The 21,521-nt window shown below is 42.9% G+C and overlaps 2 protein-coding genes across 2 annotated transcripts; both read right to left on the bottom strand.

Moving 5' to 3' along the window:
• Nucleotides 1–1,707: 1,707 nt before the first annotated feature.
• On the bottom strand, nt 1,708–6,730 carry LOC311109460 (germ cell-specific gene 1-like protein; the record flags this gene model as incomplete). The annotated part of the gene is made up of 6 exons (XM_084152373.1): nt 1,708–2,119; nt 3,335–3,446; nt 3,612–3,770; nt 4,643–4,690; nt 5,692–5,886; nt 6,535–6,730. The coding sequence occupies 6 exons, from the start codon at nt 6,728–6,730 to the stop codon at nt 1,708–1,710; spliced, it is 1,122 nt and encodes a 373-aa protein (XP_084008499.1).
• Nucleotides 6,731–12,094: 5,364 nt separating this feature from the next.
• Nucleotides 12,095–21,504, bottom strand: LOC311109429 (uncharacterized protein; the record flags this gene model as incomplete). Its single annotated transcript, XM_084152317.1, has 9 exons — nt 12,095–12,531; nt 14,251–14,388; nt 14,831–14,983; nt 15,136–16,018; nt 16,173–16,354; nt 16,536–16,656; nt 17,070–17,198; nt 20,091–20,246; nt 21,436–21,504. 9 exons carry the CDS (start codon nt 21,502–21,504, stop codon nt 12,095–12,097), a joined length of 2,268 nt encoding a protein of 755 aa, XP_084008443.1.
• Between the last annotated feature and the right edge of the window lie 17 nt (nt 21,505–21,521).

Raw genomic sequence — 21,521 nt, forward strand, 5'->3', positions numbered from 1 at the left:
TTATGTTTCCACCTCCATGCTTCACGGTTGGGATGGTGTTCTTGGGGTTGTACTCATCCTTCTTCTTCCTCCAAACACGGCGAGTGGAGTTTAGACCAAAAAGCTTTATTTTTTGTCTCATCAGACCACATGACCTTCTCCCATTCCTCCTCTGGATCATCCAGATGGTCATTGGCAAACTTCAGACGGGCCTGGACATGCGCTGGCTTGAGCAGGGGGACCTTGCGTGCGCTGCAGGATTGTAATCCATGACGGCGTAGTGTGTTACGAATGGTTTTCTTTGAGACTGTGGTCCCAGCTCTCTTCAGGTCATTGACCAGGTCCTGCCGTGTAGTTCTGGGCTGATCCCTACCTTCCTCATGATCATTGATGCCCCACGAGGTGAGATCTTGCATGGAGCCCCAGACCGAGGGTGATTGACCGTCATCTTGAACTTCTTCCATTTTCTAATAATTCCGCCAACAGTTGTTGCCTTCTCACCAAGCTGCTTGCCTATTGTCCTGTAGCCCATCCCAGCCTTGTGCAGGTCTACAATTTTATCCCTGATGTCCTTACACAGCTCTCTGGTCTTGGCCATTGTGTGGACAGGTGTCTTTTATACAGGTAATGAGTTCAAACAGGTGCAGTTAATACAGGTAATGAGTGGAGAACAGGAGGGCTTCTTAAAGAAAATCTAACAGGTCTGTGAGAGCCGGAATTCTTACTGGTTGGTAGGTGATCAAATACTTATGTAATGCAATAAAATGCAAATTAATTACTTAAAAATCATACAATGTGATTTTCTGGATTTTTGTTTTAGATTCCGTCTCTCACAGTTGAAGTGTACCTATGATAAAAATTACAGACCTCTACATGCTTTGTAAGTAGGAAAACCTGCAAAATTGGCAGTGTATCAAATACTTGTTCTCCCCACTGTATATTGCTGATCTTATAGGCTACCCTTCTGTTTTTATTTACATTCTCTATCATTTACCACATACATCTGAATAATCCTACAGACTTGTAGAGGTGGCTGTCACCCGCTCTTTCTTTCTTTCTCTCTCCTCTCTCTCTCCCTCCCCCTCTCTCTCTCTCTCGCCCTTTGCCCTTGTACCTGTGACTGGGGAGATTGTTGACATAATCTTCTGTCAAGCATTTGAAAGCATCTGTCTTAACCTCCAAAGCTCCCTGTTTTTTGATGTAATCTTTGCATCACTCTCCGTTTAACATTCAAGATAATGTCATCATCTATTTTTGGACATCAACTGGAGATAATGAGACAGTTGTTCCAACAGACAGTTCCCAGGATGTGTCCAGTTTATTTAGAAGAACTGACATGACATGAAACAGAGACGGAGAGAAAATACAAATTCTAAGTTTTATTCACAATGTCACCACAGTTACTATCAATATCAGGATAGTAATAACAGGGTTACCATAAATACAATCGAATAAAAATGAGATATACTATACATGTTAAATGTGGCCAATGCCAGGCATTTCTTAGTGATTGTCTATATCAATCTCTACCCGGACAATACATATCACTCTCTGTGTTTGATTTTACAGAGCTTTATCTACTCAGATTTAATTCATGGACTGAGGTAATGAAATAATTATCAGTGCAATGACTGAACTCAAGCACAGTCCATTTCACAGTTAAATCCAAAACATGTAAGAAAAATAAATAGGCCAGAACCTATTTTTAACCCCTCCTCCTCCCTTCCCTCAGCACCTCTCACAGTCCTCTCTCTCCATCTCCTCCCTCTCTTCCCTGTCCAAGGCATCCTCAATCTCGTCCATCTCTCTCTCGCAGTCCTCGCACCCCTCTGTCCCACAGCCACCAGCCATCATCACCAGCCCTCTGGGGTCTGGAACCCCCGGGCCCACCAGCGGCCCCCTCCCCTCACACATGGGGTCAATCAACGCCCCCTGCTGGTAATGCTGGAGCAGGCTGCTAACTGAGTAGACGCCCCCGGCCGCCTGCAACACCTCGTCGTAGGAGGGTGCCTGTATGGCTGCCCGGGCCTCCTCCAGACTAACGCGGGCGCGGTGCTTCATCTCTATCAGCGTCTTGGTGTAGGAGTTGAGGGTGAAGACAGCCGCCGCCATGCAGCAGCTGAAGGAGATCCAGGCCAGACTGGGGGTAAGAGAGAGAAAGGATGGTGAACCGTGGTGGTCATTGGTTATGGATAGGCTGTAAATATGGCCTAGAAGTTTAAAAGATGTTAATATCGGGTACATACAGTGGGGTCCGGAATTAATGGATCCCTTGATAAAGATGAGCAAAAAAGACTATAAAATAAATAATGTATTTTTTTTTTCTTAATCATTCTATACTAAGACAATTGAACAGAGAAACATATTTTGTTTAACAAGTATTACAAAATATATATTGTTTTCAATACTCCAGCACCATCCCCTTGCGAGGATAATGACACTGAGCCTTTTTCTAAAATATTTTATGAGATTGGAGAACACATTGGGAGGGATTGTTGTGCACCGCCCATGAGTCTCCCGGTCGCGGCCGGCTGCGACAGAGCCTGGATTCGAACTAGGATCTCTAGTGGCACAGTTAGCACTGCGATGCAGTGCCTTAGACCACTGCGCCACTCAGGAGTACATGGCCAAAGAGCTCTATTTTCTTGTCATCTGACCATAGCACCTACTGGAGTTTGCTAAATGGCATTGGCACTTGGATTGGAACCATTGCTATGGTCAAATTACCCTAAAATAAAGGTATTTGGCCACGCACACCAGCACACATCAAAATCCACAAATAAATGGTTAATTGACCACAAAATCATCATTTAGCAATGGCCATCTCAGTCTCCTGATTTGAACCTCATTGAAAACCTGTGGTTCGAATTGAAGAGGGAAGTCCATAAGCGCAGACAAAGGATATCAAGGATCTGGAAAGATTATTTATGGAGGAATGGTCTAAAATCCCTCCCAATGTATTCTCCAACTCATAAAATATTTTAGAAAAAGGCTCAGTGTCCTTATCCTCGCAAGGGGATCCTTTTGACCCCTATCTTTTTGAGATTTCTACTAGTTGTTAAACAAAATTGTGGTAGTATAAAACAATATAATTATATATTTAAAACATTTTGCATACAATATAGCTCAGTATTAGTATTATTTATTTTATAAAGGCTTTTTGGCTCATCTTTATCAAGGGATCCAATAATTCTGGACCCCACTGTTTTCCATTGGTTTGTGGTTAGAAAATGATTGGAGACAGTGCCTATACAAACAAACCAAACCATGGATTTGCTCCATGTCCAAAGACTGGGTAAGGGAACAAATAAGCAATTTTGTAATTTGGGTGAACTATGCCTAAGGGGATACTTACGCAAATGACCAGCCATAGTCCCAGGTTTGTGGTCTCCAATCTTTTGGCCCAATGCTCACAGTCAACTGGAACACTGTGGTGTACATCATATGAGCCACCATCCCCATCAGACCTGAGAGAGAGAGGGTGATTTATTTGCTGACAATCTCCTATTTGATTTGACCAACATCGAATAATCAATGCTTTACCTTTTGAATATTTTTACAGAATACTAAAAAGCCTTGGTATATATAATTTTTGTAATAAGAGAAAGTTCTGCCAGTGGTGGCTGTCTCACCTGAAAGGACAGTGCATATAGCGGCAAAGGCGTTGATCTTGAGAGCGTACATCTCCTTACGGGCACAGAGACACAGCACCTCCACCCACATGAGGAGAAAGCCCATGGCCAACAGGCCTATGTACGCAAACTCTGATACTACTGACAGCCATAGCACCCCTGTCAGAGAGAGAGAGAGCGAAAGAGTGAGGAAGAGAGAGAGAGCGAAAGAGTGAGGAAGAGAGAGAGAGCAAAAGAGTGAGGAAGAGAGAGAGAGAGCGAAAGAGTGAGGAAGAGAGAGAGAGAGAGCAAAAGAGTAAAGGAAGAGAGAGAGAGAGCGAAAGAGTGAGGAAGAGAGAGAGAGAGCGAAAGAGTGAGGAAGAGAGAGAGAGAGGAAAAGAGTGAGGAAGAGAGCGAGAGCAAAAGAGTGAGGAAGAGAGAGAGAGAGAGCAAAAGAGTGCTGAAGAGAGAGAGAGAGAGCAAAAGAGTGAGGAAGAGAGAGAGAGCGAAAGAGTGAGGAAGAGAGAGAGAGAGAAAGAGTGAGGAAGAGAGAGAGAGAGCGAAAGAGTGAGGAAGAGAGAGAGAGAGCAAAAGAGTGAGGAAGAGAGAGAGAGCAAAAGAGTGAGGAAGAGAGAGAGAGAGTGAAAGAGTGAGGAAGAGAGAGAGAGCAAAAGAGTGAGGAAGAGAGAGAGAGAGCAAAAGAGTGAGGAAGAGAGAGAGAGCGAAAGAGTGAGGAAGAGAGAGAGAGCAAAAGAGTGAAGAAGAGAGAGAGAGCAAAAGAGTGAGGAAGAGAGAGAGAGCGAAAGAGTGAGGAAGAGTGAGAGAGAGCAAAATAGTGAGGAAGAGAGAGAGAGAGAGAGAGCAAAAGAGTGAGGAAGAGAGAGAGAGCAAAAGAGTGAGGAAGAGAGAGAGAGAGAAAGACAGAGTAGAGAGAAAGAGGGACAATTAAGATTGGAGAGAGGTAGAGAGAGAAAAGGCTTGCATAAAGTCCTTATTTGACTTTAATGGTGGCTTATTAGCAGCACCTGTATGTACTTTCAATGAGCACAAACCTTGTGTCTCCCCTGGAGTCAATTCAATGAAGCTCCGGCACTTCTCCTCTGTAAGACAAATAGAATGTGATTAGTAACAAATACAATTTAAGTCAATACATTCACATGTATCTTTTAGGGCCTTGTCAAGAAGATTGACATACTGATTTAATAAGAGATCCCTTGAGTGGCTATTGTGAGATCTTAGAATAGTGTTCCAATTGGCATGGGCAATCGGAAGGGGACACTTTCTGAAGTAAAATAAGCCACATTGAGGAGAAAGAAAAATCCACCAGATGTTCTCTATCTAGGGTCAAGACAAAAGCTCTAACACTCTTCTCTCTACAGTGATTTTGCAAATTACTACTGAAATGATATGGGAAGACATTCCTTTGAGTTAGCCTTCACTGACTCTTGACTTTACATCACCAACATTAAAGATGATTAAATTATTAACAGAGCACCCGCTTGTGATAATTTACTTCTACATAGCCTCAGCTGATTAGGGACTATCCCAGATCAGTGGATAAGTAGAGATTGACAGTAGAACAGCAAAACAGCCATATTCAAAGACACGATGGCAAATGCTGATAGATATATCGACGTTATAGTGCATTCTAATCATTAGTGTCCAGTAATTATTGGGGTTCCACAAGGCTCAGTCCTAGGTCCGACCTTATTGTAAGACTGGACTCGATTAAGGTTCTGTAGATCAACAGCCTATAACAAGAGCTGTCTCCTGCTTTATTCATTGTTCCAATGAAGTTCTCTGTGTCAAGCAATTACTGGCTAAGGCTAGGGATTCATTTACATTTACATTTTACATTTTAGTCATTTAGCAGATGCTCTTATCCAGAGAGACTTACAATTAGTACATTAATTCCTTATAGCTAGGTGAGACAACCACATATCACATACTGTATCACAGTCGTAGCAAGTACATTCATTGAGGAGATTGGATCTTACAGTACAAGGACCAGGCATCATTAGGTTCTTGGGATGAAGGCTACTTAACCCCTCTTTCTATAAGGGTAAAGCATATTCAAACAATGGTCTGGATAAATACTCACCCTCGTTGTGTGCCTCGCAGGACAACCAGAAACCTGTATGGAAGTAGCGCAGCATGTACTTGTCCTCGCCTGTCTCCCAGATGTAGTGCACTGCGTTGGCGAGGGCCTTTTTCCGAAGCCTCGCCTGCTCTTCCTTTTCCATGGGCGACAAGGTGACGTTGTTTGCCGGCGTCTTAGGGTCCAGAGTGGGACTCTCTGAGGAAAAGAGAGGGTAAAGGGGTAATTGGGACAGGAACGGTTGGACAGTTTTAGGCGAGATATATGTGTCTAGTCTACATACCGTATTACTGTAATGTTTTTCTACAATAAACTCCATAAACACACATCTTCCAGCCATGTTCGTCAAAGGCATAACAAGACCATCATTTAATATTCTTCAGGGACAGAGGTCAAAAGTGCTCCCTAGTGTCAATGGAATGAAGGGGCAACAATCTACAGCAAAATCGGTCAGAAATCACTGTTCTTGACGTAATCTCCCTTATGTAGAAGAATTGCATATTACATAGCAATAGGCTTAGACAACGATGTAATCCAGATAGTCAACAAAGTTTGAGATTACATACATACATTGGACTATGTGGACTATGTAAACAGACCTCTGTGTGCTTTCTGTTGATATACAGTAGATTTCTCAGAGGATTGCGAAAAAGGGAAAGATTGACTTTTTGCCAAGGGTTCCCCTGACATCTAAAAAGCAAGAATTCACAGTGTAAGGATTCATGTTCAGGGGTTGGTTCAACAGGGGTGAGTCCACAAGTACATAGTGAGGGAAACAAATAATTGTTTAGGTACTGGGCTCCACATTCGTTCTTGCACATGTGGATAGGTGAATTTGTTCCCTACCTGTGGTGTAGGGCTGGCTGTTGTTCTGCCCGCAGTTCTTCAACTTGACCGGGGAGAGGCAGAGGGGCTTGACAACCTTGTGGGTCCCCTCGCACCAGTACGAGGTGCAAAAGGCCAGAATGGACAGTGCCAGGGCCAGCGAAGTCAGGGACAAGGAGAGCAGGGAGCGGTTGCATCGTGACATGTTCTCCAGCATGGTGGCTTATGGGTGTGGGGCGAGGGCTACTGCTAGAATAAATAGTGGTCCTCCAATAGAGAGACAGAGGTGGGAGACAGGCAGGGAAGAGAAGCGAGAGATAGGGAGAGACGGGGTGTCTCAAGGGGAGCTTGAGACGAAGGATGGTGAAACACGGTGAGGGTGCTGGTTAGAGGATGGACACAGGGATGACAGAGGACTGATGAGAGATCAGCTAGAGTGAGGGCATTGACAATGATGAGGAGAGAACTGTGGGGGAACTCAATGACAAGGCAGAATGAGGGGAATGGAATGGAGAGATATAGAGTAGAGAAATGGGAGTGGGGAGGGGGTTTGACAGAGGGATGGTTATGGGGAGTGGGATTAGGAAACTGTGAGAAAATTATGGGATGGAGGGATGAGATGAGACGAGGAGATTAGGCAGGGGCGGGATAAAGGGAGGGAGTGAAGAAGAAGAAGAAGGGAATAGATAAAACACGGGGTCAGGGGTCAATGGAGCGGAGTAAAATGAATTTAGAGGATTTTCTCGCTGTTGAGTGAGACAGATGGATTGGATGCAGATGAGGACTAGCTAGCCTCTAGCCTCTGTCATTCTCTACTCCAACTAGTCCTCTCGATATTCCTCCTTTACACGCTGATCCAGCTGTGGTCCCTCAATAACGACTTGTGATGATTAATTAGCAAATCAAAGCAGTCATTGAACTGGGGCAATCAGGCAAAGAGCTTTTCAGCTTTAGATTTGGGAAGAAAAATTGAATGAATGAATTTTTCTTAAATTTTTTATTTTTCGTCTGTATGCTACATCCCATGTTTCCAGTTTCATGACATGGATTTGGCATGTGTTCGCTGTTATACAGTTGTGTCCTGGAAGAGAAACACTTCAATTTCACCACGTTTTATACAACCCCTAATCCTTCTCTCCTGTCTCCTTTTTCTCAGGACATATTCTGTTCTTCCCGCACATCTCGGCTTTCTTAGGAAGATTGTGATTTGATGTAATGATTAGTCCAATCTCTCAATCTACCTCTCTGTTGGCCCGTAATCCTCATGAATCTGTGTTAATCTCCCTGTACTAGGTGAATCTGGTTAATCCCACTTGATCTGACGATCGTAACGTCTGTCCAACCATCTATAGAGCAAGACAAATAATTTGGATTAGTATCGGGAGGAGTAATTAAGGGGCAACAAAATACAGCAAAATCCGTCAGAAATCACTGTTCACTGTAATCTCCCATATGTAGAAACATTTCATATTACATGGCAATAGGCTTAGACAACGATGTAATCCATATAGTCAGCAAAGTTTGAGATTACATACATACTTTGGACTATGTGGACTATGTCAACAGACCATGATCATCATCGATGACGATCATCATCGTCAACATCATATCATCATCACAACATTCTTTATCATCATCTTCATCATCACAATCTTTTGCATCATCACAATCACAATCATCCACACAATCATCATCCTATCGTCGTCATTGTTGTCATCATCATATCATGTCATCGTCACAATCTTTATCATTGTCACAATCATCATCATCATCATCATACTATACGGATGGTTTAGTGTACTGGTCTGATGTCTGTCTCATTTCCATTAATCATTATTGGTCACCTTAGAGAATGGTCATTGACATATCAATCCATCTGTGTTGATATGGTCTTTATGTAGAATAGCAATCTGACAAAGATAGCAGAATCACAGATGTGATGTTTCTGTATTTTAATTTAATCTGGCAACATCTGCATCAGTCCATCTGCATACATTACCACTATACACTCTTAGAAAAAAGGTGCTATCTAGAACCTAGAATGGTTATTCAGCTGTCCCCATAGGAGAACCCTTTGAATAACCCTTTTTGGTTCCATGTAGGACCCTTTCCACAGAGGGTTTTACATGTTACCAAAAAGGTTCTCCCTGGGTGACTCAGTTGGTAAAGCATGGCACATGCAATGCCAGGGTCGTGGGTTCGATTCCCACAGGGGACCAGTACAAAAAAGTATGAAAAGGTATGCACTCACTACTGTAAGTTGCTCTGGATAAGAGTGTATGCTAAATTACAAAATTGTAACCAAAAAGGGTTCTCCTATGAGGACAGCCGAATAACCTTTTTGGAATCCTTTTTTCTAAGAGTGTAATGCTGTGTTGTTGCCAGATTGGTTTGTCAATTGCAGCACAAAATAATGACAGAGAGGATTCCTCATGACAGTAAGACCAGGAGTTAGTCAGACTCCCCTCCCTAGTGACACCCATCCAGAAAAGTAAGGTATTTCATTTATCCCATCATGATACCAAAATATTCCAACATTTGGAATATCCTTCAAACTTAGTAAATTTCCCCCCAAATGATCAAATTACAAGCCCTTCAATTTTCCAATTATTTAAATCTGTAAGTATTTCAACAGAACAATGTTTCAAACTGTCAATCAATCTCTCCTTCCTAAGAGTCTCACATATAAACTCCAGATACTCTGGCACTCTTTTTTTTTTGCCTCACTCGAAACCGGAAAAGATTTGGGGCAGTCTAGGGGCCGCATCAATTTAACGGGTAAACCAAAGAAAATCTCCTATCCCCATTGTCCAACAATATGATTAAATATGACACAGCCACACAATCACACACGCAGTATCACTTTTCCTTCCCATGTAATTCAGATGTTGCTACAGTACATATGAAGCTGTTGAAAACTAGCTCCCCAAGACAAAAGCTACTTTCCACACTTCCTGTGGGCTACTTGTAGGCTATCATGGGTAGGTAGGTTTCATTTCCTGTAATACCTGTGCCTAGATATGATTTTCAATTGCCATACCCATTGTATTTTCTCTATGTGCTGCATATCGATGGGCTTTCCATTGAGTCCTTGTCCACCCATTACGGTTGTACTATACATGCATGAAAGTTACCGAACAGATGTTTGTGAATGAATCAAGCTAAAAAATGACATTAAAATTAAAGAAGAAAAAAAAACGTACCATATAAGGCCTTCAGAGACATCGACCCTCTACACTCCTTCGTCCTCTCTACGAGATTCACTTTCTTCACCTTTTCTCCCTCCCTCACTTTCCCTCTCCCTTACGCTCGTCTTTCTTGGGTGAGTTTCTAGCACAAACCCACCCAGATTTCACTTAATCCTCACAAGCCCATCTGTTACTTTCTCTCTCTTTGCTCCCTATATCTATCCATCCATCCCTCACATTCTCTCTCCCTCCCTCTCTCTCCTACCCTTTCTTACGCTCCACTTGAGGCAAATCCATGATCCTACTTTGTAGTTCACTACATAATGATTAAGGTTATGGCATTGGACGGGAACTCACTATGTCATTTGTTGTACTGTACCGATGTGCTGTACTGCTCTGACCCCTCTGATTACATACGATTTAACACAATCTGTTCCCCTACGGGGAATCCCCATCGTGGCCTGGATGATGAGTCAACAGCCCAGATTTCCAAGGGTCATGCCCATACTCTGAATGAGGAGTGGAATTAGAGAATTTACAGTAGCCGCTCACCACTCAGTCCCTCGCTTTCATCCCGTCAGTTCAAGTGATCCACCCAATTTCCCTTCAACCCAGCAATCTCCACTCCGCTTAGCTAACTGCCATCAAACAGCTGTTCCTCAAATTATGTCCACAAATTAGTTTGAATCATCCTGATTTCAGAGAGGGGCTGAAAGAGTGAAGTGAGCGACTGAATGAAACATAATTGAAATTGGGTTTTAGTCCAGGGATGCACATGCATGTATGTGCATACTAAAAATATGTATACAGTGTATAAAACAGGCTCACTGAACTGGAGTGGCTGGAGTGACAGATGTGTCACCAGCCTTCTTGTGGCCATTTGTAATAGCTACCATCACTATGATGTTGATTGAGACAAATGTTGATTGAGCATAGACCATACCCCTCATTCAAAGAGATAACAGAAATTGATGAAGATACCTTAAAACGTAAGAAATGCCAACAAAGAGAGAATTTGTAGTCAGAGCTGAGCTCTCTGGTATTGAATCATTTTATTTCACTCAAATGTGTACTGTCACAGTTTACAGCACAGCCTTGACAACCCAAATAAATAAATATTTATTTATCATACAAAATGTAATGATAATATTAGCTATGATAACATTTACCATAACGATACTAATAGACTTGCACTACGATTCAGATAATTCCAGTCCCACTTTCATTTCGCTTCACATTTTGTGCACTGTCTTGTTGTACTTCAACTGTTTTGTTTGAGGCTAAAGAGGGAATGCAAAATACAGAATGACAAGCATCCAATAGGATTCATAGGCCTTACGATGAAAACTCACTGAATAGATAAACATAACAGTACTGTCTGCATGGAATGTTGTCTTTCAATACAAATATTTGACAAAAATGACTTTCAACTGATTTGAGATACAGTTTTCAACAACATGCGCAGGACAGAAAAAAATGATATGACAAATTCAGCTTTCATTTGTATACAACATGTTTGTTCTCAAACATAAGTAAATAAGTAGACATATAAATGTGTATAAAATAATAAAATGGAAATAAAGCCACTATTGGTTATTGGATGATCATGTGGATGATTAGGGTTCTATCCAATTGGATATGACCGTTTCCAACCAAAGTCACTGTTCAACTCAAGAAACCCTCAGTACAATGACAACTTTGATGCTTGCTGTCAGTAATGTGATATTAATTAATTTGAATATGGCTCTAGTTTGTTTCGAAAGTATCTGTTGGAGGCCAAGTGTTCAAGAAACAAACAAATCATTTAATTAATAAATACAGTAAATAGGATAATAAATGAATAAATAAATAAAATAGACATTTTTAAAAATTACTTTAAAAAGTTACTGTTGTTATGGTTACTTTTGCTGAAGGATCTCACCTCATCTTCACACAAAACATGCTCACACACACACACACACACACACACCTCCTGAAAGCGGCTCTACTTCCATCCTGTTCTTTACAGGTACGTGTCCCACTATAGGCTTTTGTAATGATTGTACACATATTGCTATCACGTCTTCTTAACCCTCCATTCACCTTTCTCAGAGCCTTATGAGTCGAGCATAAAGAAGGAGAGCATTGATAATAACCTGGTCAGTGTAACTAAAAAAGAACAACACAAGAACAAAATCACACAAGGACTAAATGGAACTAACTCCTATGGTCCCCTCTCAGTTTCCCACTCTTGAAAGAACCTAAATAAAAATCAAATGTTTTTTGAAATACTTATATTTTCCCTTGTTTCATTTCTTACATATTGTTGCATACACTTAAATTAGACATGTACATTATATTAACCATTGTAGATATTGGGGTTGAGGAAGGGGAGCTGGACAGGTTGTAGCTTTTCAGAAAAGGAAAGGATTGTTGTTCCGTTGAAGAGGCTGTCCCATCCCGGTGTCCAAAACCATGTGTGGCTGCAAAGGGACCCCCCCCCCCCCCATTGGAGGAGTGGAAGCTCCCAAGTGGGCCATTGCAGAGTGTCCTGCCTGAGGAATAACCCCCAGACAATTGGGCTGTATCATCACAGCTCCAAAACAGGGGGGTGCCATCTGAGGTCCCATTGCAGGAATAGCTAGGCCAGGATGAGGCATTCCCAGGGAATGGGATGATAGCTGGGATAAAGGAGTCCCCAGCATGGGGTTGGGGGACCCAAAGCTGGGGCGGGTAACACCGTAGGACATAGGGGTGGAACCAAAAAGGCTGGAGTCTGGGGGGATTGTAGTACGAGAAACCCCAGCAATGGACGTGAGTCTGCCCATAGGGCCTGGGCCTTGTAAAACGCCTGGGAAATTAGGAAAAGCTAAAGAAATGGGGCAAGAGAGGGAGGAGGAGGGATACACAGTCCAGAACATTCCAAGAGAGAGTGTAGAACAGAGAGAGGAGTGAAAAGGTTACATATCTAAAATATATACAGTACCAGTCAAAAGTTTGGACACCTACTCATTCTAGGGTTTTTCTTTATTTTTTACTATTTTCTACATTGTAGAATAATAGTGAAGACATCAAAACTATGAAATAACACATATGGAATTATGTAGTAACCAAAAAAGTGTTAAACAAATCAAAATATATTTAATATTTGAGATTCTTCAAAGTAGCCACCCTTTGCCTCGATGACAGCTTTGCACACTCTTGGCATTCTCTCAACCAGCTTCATGAGGTATTCACCTGGAATGCATTTCAATTAACAGGTGTGCCTTCTTAAAAACTTTGAACGTTTCTTCAAGTGCAGTCGCAAAAACCATCAGGTGCTATGATGAAACTGGCTCTCATGAGGACCACCACAGGAAAGGAAGACCCAGAGTTACCTCTGCTGCAGAGGATAAGTTCATTAGAGTTAACTGCACCTCAGATTGCAGCCCAAATAAATGCTTCACAGAGTTCAAGTAACAGACACATCTCAACATCAACTGTTCAGAGGAGACTGCGTGACAGGCTTTCATGGTCGAATTGCTGCAAAGAAACCACTACTAAAGGACACCAATAATAAGAAGAGACTTGCTTGGGCCAAGAAACACGAGCAATGGACATTAGACTGGTGGTAATGTGTCCTTTGGTCTGGAGTCCAAATTTGAGATTTTTGGTTCCAACCGCCGTGTCTTTGTGAGACGCAGAGTAGGTGAACGGATGATCTCCGCATGTATGGTTCCCACCGTGAAGCATGGAGGAGGTGGTGGTGTGATGGTGTGGGGGTGCTTTGCTGGTGACACTGTCTGTGATTTATTTAGAATTCAAGGCACACTTAACCATCATGGCTACCACAGCATTCTGCAGCGATACGCCATCCCAACTGGTTTGCTCTTAGTGGGACTACCATCAACAGGACAATGACCCAAAACACACCTCCAGGCTGTGTAAGGGCTATTTGACCAAGAAGGAGAGTGATGGAGTGCTGCATCAGATGACCTGGACTCCACAATCACCCGACCTCAACCGAATTGAGATGGTTTGGGATGAGTCGGACGGCAGAGTGAAGGAAAAGCAGCCAACAAGTGCTCAGCATAATGTGGGAACTCCTTCAAGACTATTGGTAAAGCATTCCTCATGAAGCTGGTTGAGAGAATGCCAAGCGTTGGCAAAGCTGTCATCAAGGCAAAGGGTGGCTACTTTGAAGAATCTAAAATCTAAAATATATTTTGATTTGTTTAACACTTTTTTGGTTACTACATGATTCCATATGTGTTATTTAATTTTTGATGTCTTCACTATTATTCTACATTCATTTTTGATGTCTTCACTATTATTCTACAATGTAGAAAATAGTAAAAATAAAGAAAAACCCTTGAATAAGTAGGTGTGTCCAAACTTTTGACTGGTACTGTACGTGACTACAACTACTGATGCTGACCAACACAACAGTTATCCACTAAAGGGGGAGGAAGGTCTAGTCAAAACACTGAATCACAAGCACTGCTTTAAATGAACGGATAAATATATATTCACTCTCTGTTTCTCTCCCTCTCTCTCTCCCCCGGTCTCTCTTTCGTTTACCCGTCCTTACTTTGTTGCTTGGCATGGACGTCGAGGGGGGGGTGTTTGGGTTTGGAAGAGAGGAGTGAGTCAATGTTCACGAGCGATGCTCCGGCACCAAGGAACGCAGCTGGCGATTTGTTGTTTTCGTCTGCGGCGGCTCCATTGTCTGTAGAGAAAGAGGAAATAAGGCCTGCGCAATATTACGATATTATCGTACATTGCGATATTACAATATTATCGTATATCGTGATATACGATAATACATCTTGAAGATTTCACCAAACCCTAGAGGAATAATTGCCTATGGGAAGTATAAACATGAGAAAGGATGGGTTTCACCAGACAAGGATGTGTTCAGTATAGTGTTGGAGACACAGACAGAGGGAAGACAGATGGAGTGCTAACACACAAAGAAAAACATTAATGGAATCTGTGAGCGTACCCAAACATGCTTGACTGAAAGAAAAAGGAGTACTCAGATATCTGCATGCAAGGATGTTTAAGGTTTATTGCCAGGACCTACAGAGAGGCTTACATTTCGGTGTGTCAGACGCCTTACTCAGAGCTTGGAGGCAACAGCCTTGAGGAAGCATACATTACTACATTACCTGTGCCATTACTTGGAGCTCCCCATGGGTCAGAGTTCATGGTGTCTGTAGTGGTGAAAGCCCCTCCATCTCCCCAGGGGTCGCCTGTCGATGCTGTGTCTGTGGGTGCTGCAGGTGCACCCCAAGGGTCACTGGCGGTGGGCGGGGTCGATGCTGGAGGAAAGGGGGTGAGGTTAAACAGATCTAAAGGGGAACTCCAACCAAAAATGTATATATGGTAATTGTGGTCTACATCTTAAAAATGACTGTATATTAATTAAGAGCACTTGTGATGATGTCACAAGGTTATAACCATTACTCCTTACCTGGTGGTCCCCATGCGTCATCATCAGCCTTCGAGCCATCGCCAAATGGATCTGTGGGGGGAGAGGCAGCTGTGGTCCTCTCATCTCCCCAGGGATCAGCCTTCTTTTCGGACGGTGGATTGGATGGAGCACCCCACGCATCTGAAGCCTCGGTTGGTGGACTAGATGGTGCCCTAAAAAGATCAGCACCTTTTGTTGGGGTATTCAATTGGGCCCCAAAAGGATCGGAATCGTCTTTTGGCATATTGGATGGTGCCGAAAATGGATCCTCTTTTGGTGCCCCAAATGGATCGTCTCCATCTTTTGGTGTACTGGATGGTGCTGAAAAGGGATCATCTTTTGGTGCCCCAAATGGATCGGAACCACCTTTTGGTGTATTGGATGGTGCTGAAAAGCGATCATCTTTTGGTGCCCCAAACGGATCGGAACCACCTTTTGGTGTATTTGATGGTGCTGAAAAGGGATCATCGTTTGGTGCCCCAAACGGATCGGAAACACCTTTTGGTGTATTTGATGGTGCTGAAAAGGGATCATCTTTTGGTGCCCCAAACGGATCAGCTTCAACTTTACATGGTGCATTGGATGGTGCAGAAAATGGATCGGAACCATCTTTTGGAGCCGCAAAAGGATCTGAACCATCTGTTGGGGCACTGGCTGGCACCGCAAAAGGATCTGCTTCTTCTGTTGTAGCATTAGATGCTGCACCCCATGCATCCTCGGATGGAGCTTTGGACGCACCCCCCCAAGGATCAGGAGCGGGTGCTTTGGCTGCTGCACCCCATGCATCCTCCTCTGATGGTTCATCTGCCCCGCCAAAGGCGTCAGCAACCTTTCCTGCTTTGGCGGCATCCTCCCATTCAAGCTCTTCCTTGGTCATCTTTGACTGCAATTACATAAGTGATTGGACAATCATGATGCCAAACACACATTTATTTGGTAGATGATCCAAAATGTCCTAAGTGTACAATCCTTTACTGAAGGTGTCTTTGAAAGTCCAAATAAAGGGAGAAATCAGACTATTGAAATGTAATACTTACCCTTCTTTCCTCCTCTTTTTTCTGGGCCTCTAGTCTCAGTTTTTCTTGCTTCTTGGCCTCAAAGCTGGCGGCGAGGTCAGCCACAGACGGGATATTGGCCAGGGAGGGGAGCCCGGTGGCTCCTGGGACATACACTGGCTTGTAGTTGGGGTCCTTGGGGTCGTTGGGGTCGTCTGAGGAGGCTGAGGGAAGAGCACGATAAGATATAGTATAGCATGATGAGATACATCATTATGGCAAGCAGGGTTGGGGGTCAATTCAGTTTTCAATTCAGGAAATTGTTTATTGTTTTCCAAGAATGTTTTAAGGGAAATGGTCAAATGAAGTCTCTTAAATGTAGAGTGTGTGCTCTCTAATGTGCACCAGTGGCGTTCTTTGAGATCTTGTCTCTGGTCTTGAGCGCAAACTCTCGCTCTTCCTTTAGTTTCTCGTCGTCCTCCATAAGAACCAGTACTACCTTGGCCTTCTCCCTCACGTTCACCCCCTGTGAAGGATAGCATGAGCAGACATCATTAGTATGTACCACTAGGTAGCTCTCTTTCTGGAGCATGGGGCTCCCTAAGCGTAACTGTGCAGAATTAGTATAGGAAAGCTCAATATCAGTCAGTGTATGCATGGCAAAGCACTGTGTTAGCTTAGATGTTAGTAGAGGCAGATACTTCAAGCCTCACTCACTTTTGGACTGGTTTCCCAGATCAGTTTAAGCCTATTCCTGTTCTACAAAGCACTTTCACTGGAGATTTTCTGAACATACTAATCATAAAGTTATGCTAATTATTATGAATACGTAAATTCGCTCACAGTTCATTTCTCAAGTGGGGAGGCTTCAAAAAGAATACCTTGGAAATGGAACTTGCATATCAGAGGAGTTGGTTTGCATTTAGCAAGCTTTAGTACCTGATCTTTCCCATCCTTGTCCTGGAAACGGAACTCTGTTAGTGCTTTCACAATGTAGATGTTGTCCTTCATTGTATTCAGAACGCGGTCTGAGCCTGTCTTTAATAGGTTCTCCAACAGGGTCAACGACTGCAGTTGGGTGATGGGAGTGAAAAACAAAATAGGGAATCAAGACGAGTATCCCCTGCTCCTTAAAGACATGCTCTGCAACTTGATCACTGCATGGAGCAATCATCAGCAGAAAAAAAAAAATATCATTTATAAAAAGTTAAGATGACAACATAGTGAAATCCAAGGTATGCCAGACAAATATGGCAAAGATAGGAGCGTTTTTATGAAATTACAAGCGGATTGTAAAAGTTGAGAAAGATTTCAATACATACAGTGAGGGAAAAAAGTATTTGATCCCCTGCTGATTTTGTACGTTTGCCCACTGACAAAGAAATGATCAGTCTATAATTTTTATGGTCAGTTTATTTGAACAGTGAGAGACAGAATAACAACAAAAAAATCCAGAAAAATGCATGTCAAAAATGTTATAAATTGATTTGCATTTTAATGAGGGAAATAAGTATTTTACCCTCTCTCAATCAGAAAGATTTCTGGCTCCCAGGTGTCTTTTATACAGGTAACGAGCTGAGATTAGGAGCACACTCTTAAAGGGAGTGCTCCTAATCTCAGCTTGTTACCTGTATAAAAGACACCTGTCCACAGAAGCAATCAATCAGATTCCAAACTCTCCACCATGGCCAAGACCAAGGAGCTCTCCAAGGATGTCAGGGACAAGATTGTAGACCTACACAAGGCTGGAATGGGCTACAAGACCATCGCCAAGCAGCTTGGTGAGAAGGTGACAACAGTTGGTGCGATTACTCGCAAATGGAAGAAACACAAAATAACTGTCAATCTCCCTCGGACTGGGGCTCCATGCAAGATCTCACCTCGTGGAGTTGCAATGATCATGAGAACGGTGAGGAATCAGCCCAGAACTACACGGGAGGATCTTGTCAATGATCTCAAGGCAGCTGGGACTATAGTCACCAAGAAAACAATTGGTAACACACTACGCCGTGAAGGACTGAAATCCTGCAGCGCCCGCAAGGTCCCCCTGCTCAAGAAAGCACAAATACAGGCCCGTCTGAAGTTTGCCAATGAACATCTGAATGATTCAGAGGAGAACTGGGTGAAAGTGTTGTGGTCAGATGAGACCAAAATCGAGCTCTTTGGCATCAACTCAACTCGCCGTGTTTGGAGGAGGAGGAATGCTGCCTATGACCCCAATAACACCATCCCCACCGTCAAACATGGAGGTGGAAACATTATGCTTTGGGGGTGTTTTTCTGCTAAGGGGACAGGACAACTTCACCGCATCAAAGGGACGATGGACGGGGCCATGTACCGTCAAATCTTGGGTGAGAACCTCCTTCTCTCAGCCAGGGCATTGAAAATGGGTCGTGGAAGGGTATTCCAGAATGACAATGACCCAAAACACACGGCCAAGGCAACAAAGGAGTGGCTCAAGAAGAAGCACATTAAGGTCCTGGAGTGGCCTAGCCAGTCTCCAGACCTTAATCCCATAGAAAATCTGTGGAGGGAGCTGAAGGTTCGACTTGCCAAACGTCAGCCTCGAAACCTTAATGACTTGGAGAAGATCTGCAAAGAGGAGTGGGACAAAATCCCTCCTGAGATGTGTGCAAACCTGGTGGCCAACTACAAGAAACGTCTGACCTCTGTGATTGCCAACAAGGGTTTTGCCACCAAGTACTAAGTCATGTTTTGCAGAGGGGTCAAATACTTATTTCCCTCATTAAAATGCAAATCAATTTATAACATTTTTGACATGCGTTTTTTCTGGATTTTGTTGTTGTTATTCTGTCTCTCACTGTTCAAATAAACCTACCATTAAAATTATAGACTGATCATGTGTCAAGGGCTGATGTGGATGTGGTGTTGGAGTCAGGCGCAGGACACAGAAGCTTAGTCGATCCGACTTTAATAGTCACAGGAGCAAAATACAATCCAAACGGGCCTCATAAACAGGAGGCGAGCGAATAAGCAAAACAGTGCGTAAAGTGCGAACAGCACTAACTATAAGCAAACAAAATAACCTACACCAACAGACAGGCGTACAACGACACACAACTACAAACAAAACCAAAGGAAACTTATAGGTGACATAATCAAGACGTGATATGGAACAGGTGCACTAATCAGACAAAACCAAACAAACATAGATAACATCAAACGGTGGCAGCTAGTACTCCGGGGACGACGAACGCCGAAGCCTGCCCGAACAAGGAGGAGGAGCAGCCTCGGCGGAATTCGTGACATCATGTCTTTGTCAGTGGGCAAACATACAAAATCAGCAGGGGATCAAATACTTTTTTCCCTCACTGTATATGTATTTGCATCTGGTTTGTGGAAAAATAAACAAAATGAAGAAGAAAGTGTAAAATAATATAAAGACAATATTTTCACAGTATGAGGAATAATGTTTTTTTTAAATATATTGGCTACAGTTTTACAAAGCTCTCTAAAAAAAACTCCAACCAACCCAATTAAGAGAAGATAATATTACAGGAAGCATGGACTGAACAGAAATAAAAAAGCACCAAAAAGCACAAAGGCTTGATATCGACATTGACGTCTCTGAAAGGTACCCACACTCAAGTGATTGATACCAGTAACTCAATCCCAATGCATTATAGCAATCCACCCCACCAAAGATTAATAAATAATTTGATGTGACGGAAAAAGAGAGAGGCGTGGTTCTATCCAGCACTGTTTGATGAACTGAGCTGTTCAGCAGGCTTTTCAAGCAACTTGTGCTCGCTCATCAATTATTCATAATAAAGTTTCATAATAAAGAATAAAGTATGCATACAGCCAGTGAGCCATACAGTATGAACAACTTTGATGTTATGATGAGAAGATGTACATCTGTAGATTAGATTATTGTATACACAATCTAAATCTTTCGAACTATAAATATATGTGTGATTATTCCCCTTTTGGCCTCACCTTGTAGATGTGCCTCCAGTTCTTGTCGTCTTTGAGGCGTTTCCACAGCATGGTCATGATCTCATTGCAGGCCACCACATTGTAGGTGAGGTCCGAGATGTCGGCCATCTGCGAGCTGGAGGGGCCCCAGGGGTCATTGGAGGTCGCCTCCCTCACCTGACAGAAATACAGCAGTGTTAACACAGATTATTTTCCAGACGGAGAACAAAGGCTCCCAAAGCATCCAGGCTTTCTGGCACCAAACTTGTACTATATCATTTTAGGAAAATACTGGCGATAGAGTCACTGGTGTTACAGATAGGGGTAACAGATGGAGTACTGACCCATGCTCTGCTACAGAGGGTGTGTCTTATTTTAGAACGATGCTGCAAAGGTACTTTAGAATGCTGACAGTGTCAACTGAACAGCAGGGGTGGCCATTCTTACCCTGCAAGGGCCAGTGTGGATGCAGGCTTTTGCCCCACCCAAGCCGTACTAGCTTGATTGTATTAAATTAAAGCCTTGATCCAAGACTGTGATCAGTTGAATCAGGTATGCTACTAATTGGCTGGCACAAAAGTCTGAACCCACACCGGCCCTTGCAGGGTAAAATTACCCACCGTTGGTACAGCATTAAGAGGAGAGAAAGAGAGGGATAGAGTGAAGATGAAGGGAAGTATGTTTTATTTTTTATTTTTTTTATTTCACCTTTATTTAACCAGGTAAACCAGTTGAGAACAAGTTCTCATTTACAACTGCGACCTGGCCAAGATAAAGCAAAGCAGTGCGATAAAACAACAACACAGAGTTACATATGGGGTAAAACAAAACAAAGTCAAAAATACAACAGAAATACATATAATATACAGTGTGCAAATTTAGCAAGTTATGGAGGTAAGGCAATAAAATAGGCTATAGTGCAAAATAATTACAATTAGTATTAACACTGGAATGATAGATGTGCAAGAGATGATGTGCAAATAGAGATACTGGGGTACAAATGAGCAAAATAAATAACAATATAGGGATGAGGTAGTTGGGCGGGCTAATTTCAGATGGGCTGTGTACAGGTGCAGTGATCGGTAAGGTGCTCTGACAACTGATGCTTAAAGTTAGTGAGGGAGATAAGTGTCTCCAGCTTCAGAGATTTTTGCAATTTGTTCCAGTCATTGGCAGCAGAGAACTGGAAGGAATTGCGGCCAAAGGAGGTGTTGGCTTTGGGGATGACCAGTGAAGGTAAAAAAGCAATGTAAAGTTGCAGAGAGTGAGAGGAAGATGAGACAAAAGTCTCAGAACAAAGGACAGAGAGCAAGAAAAGAGAGAGCGAAGGGGAAAGGAAAGGGGGAAAGTAAATAATCTCCTTTACCTTGACCTCAGCCTCAGAGAAGTTCTGAACAAGGTTCTTCAATTGTCGGCGTAGCATAGAGGACGTCATGGCGCCTGATTGGGTGT

This window comes from Coregonus lavaretus, assembly GCF_964263955.1.
Source record: "Coregonus lavaretus genome assembly, chromosome: 3".
Taxonomy (NCBI): domain Eukaryota; kingdom Metazoa; phylum Chordata; class Actinopteri; order Salmoniformes; family Salmonidae; genus Coregonus; species Coregonus lavaretus.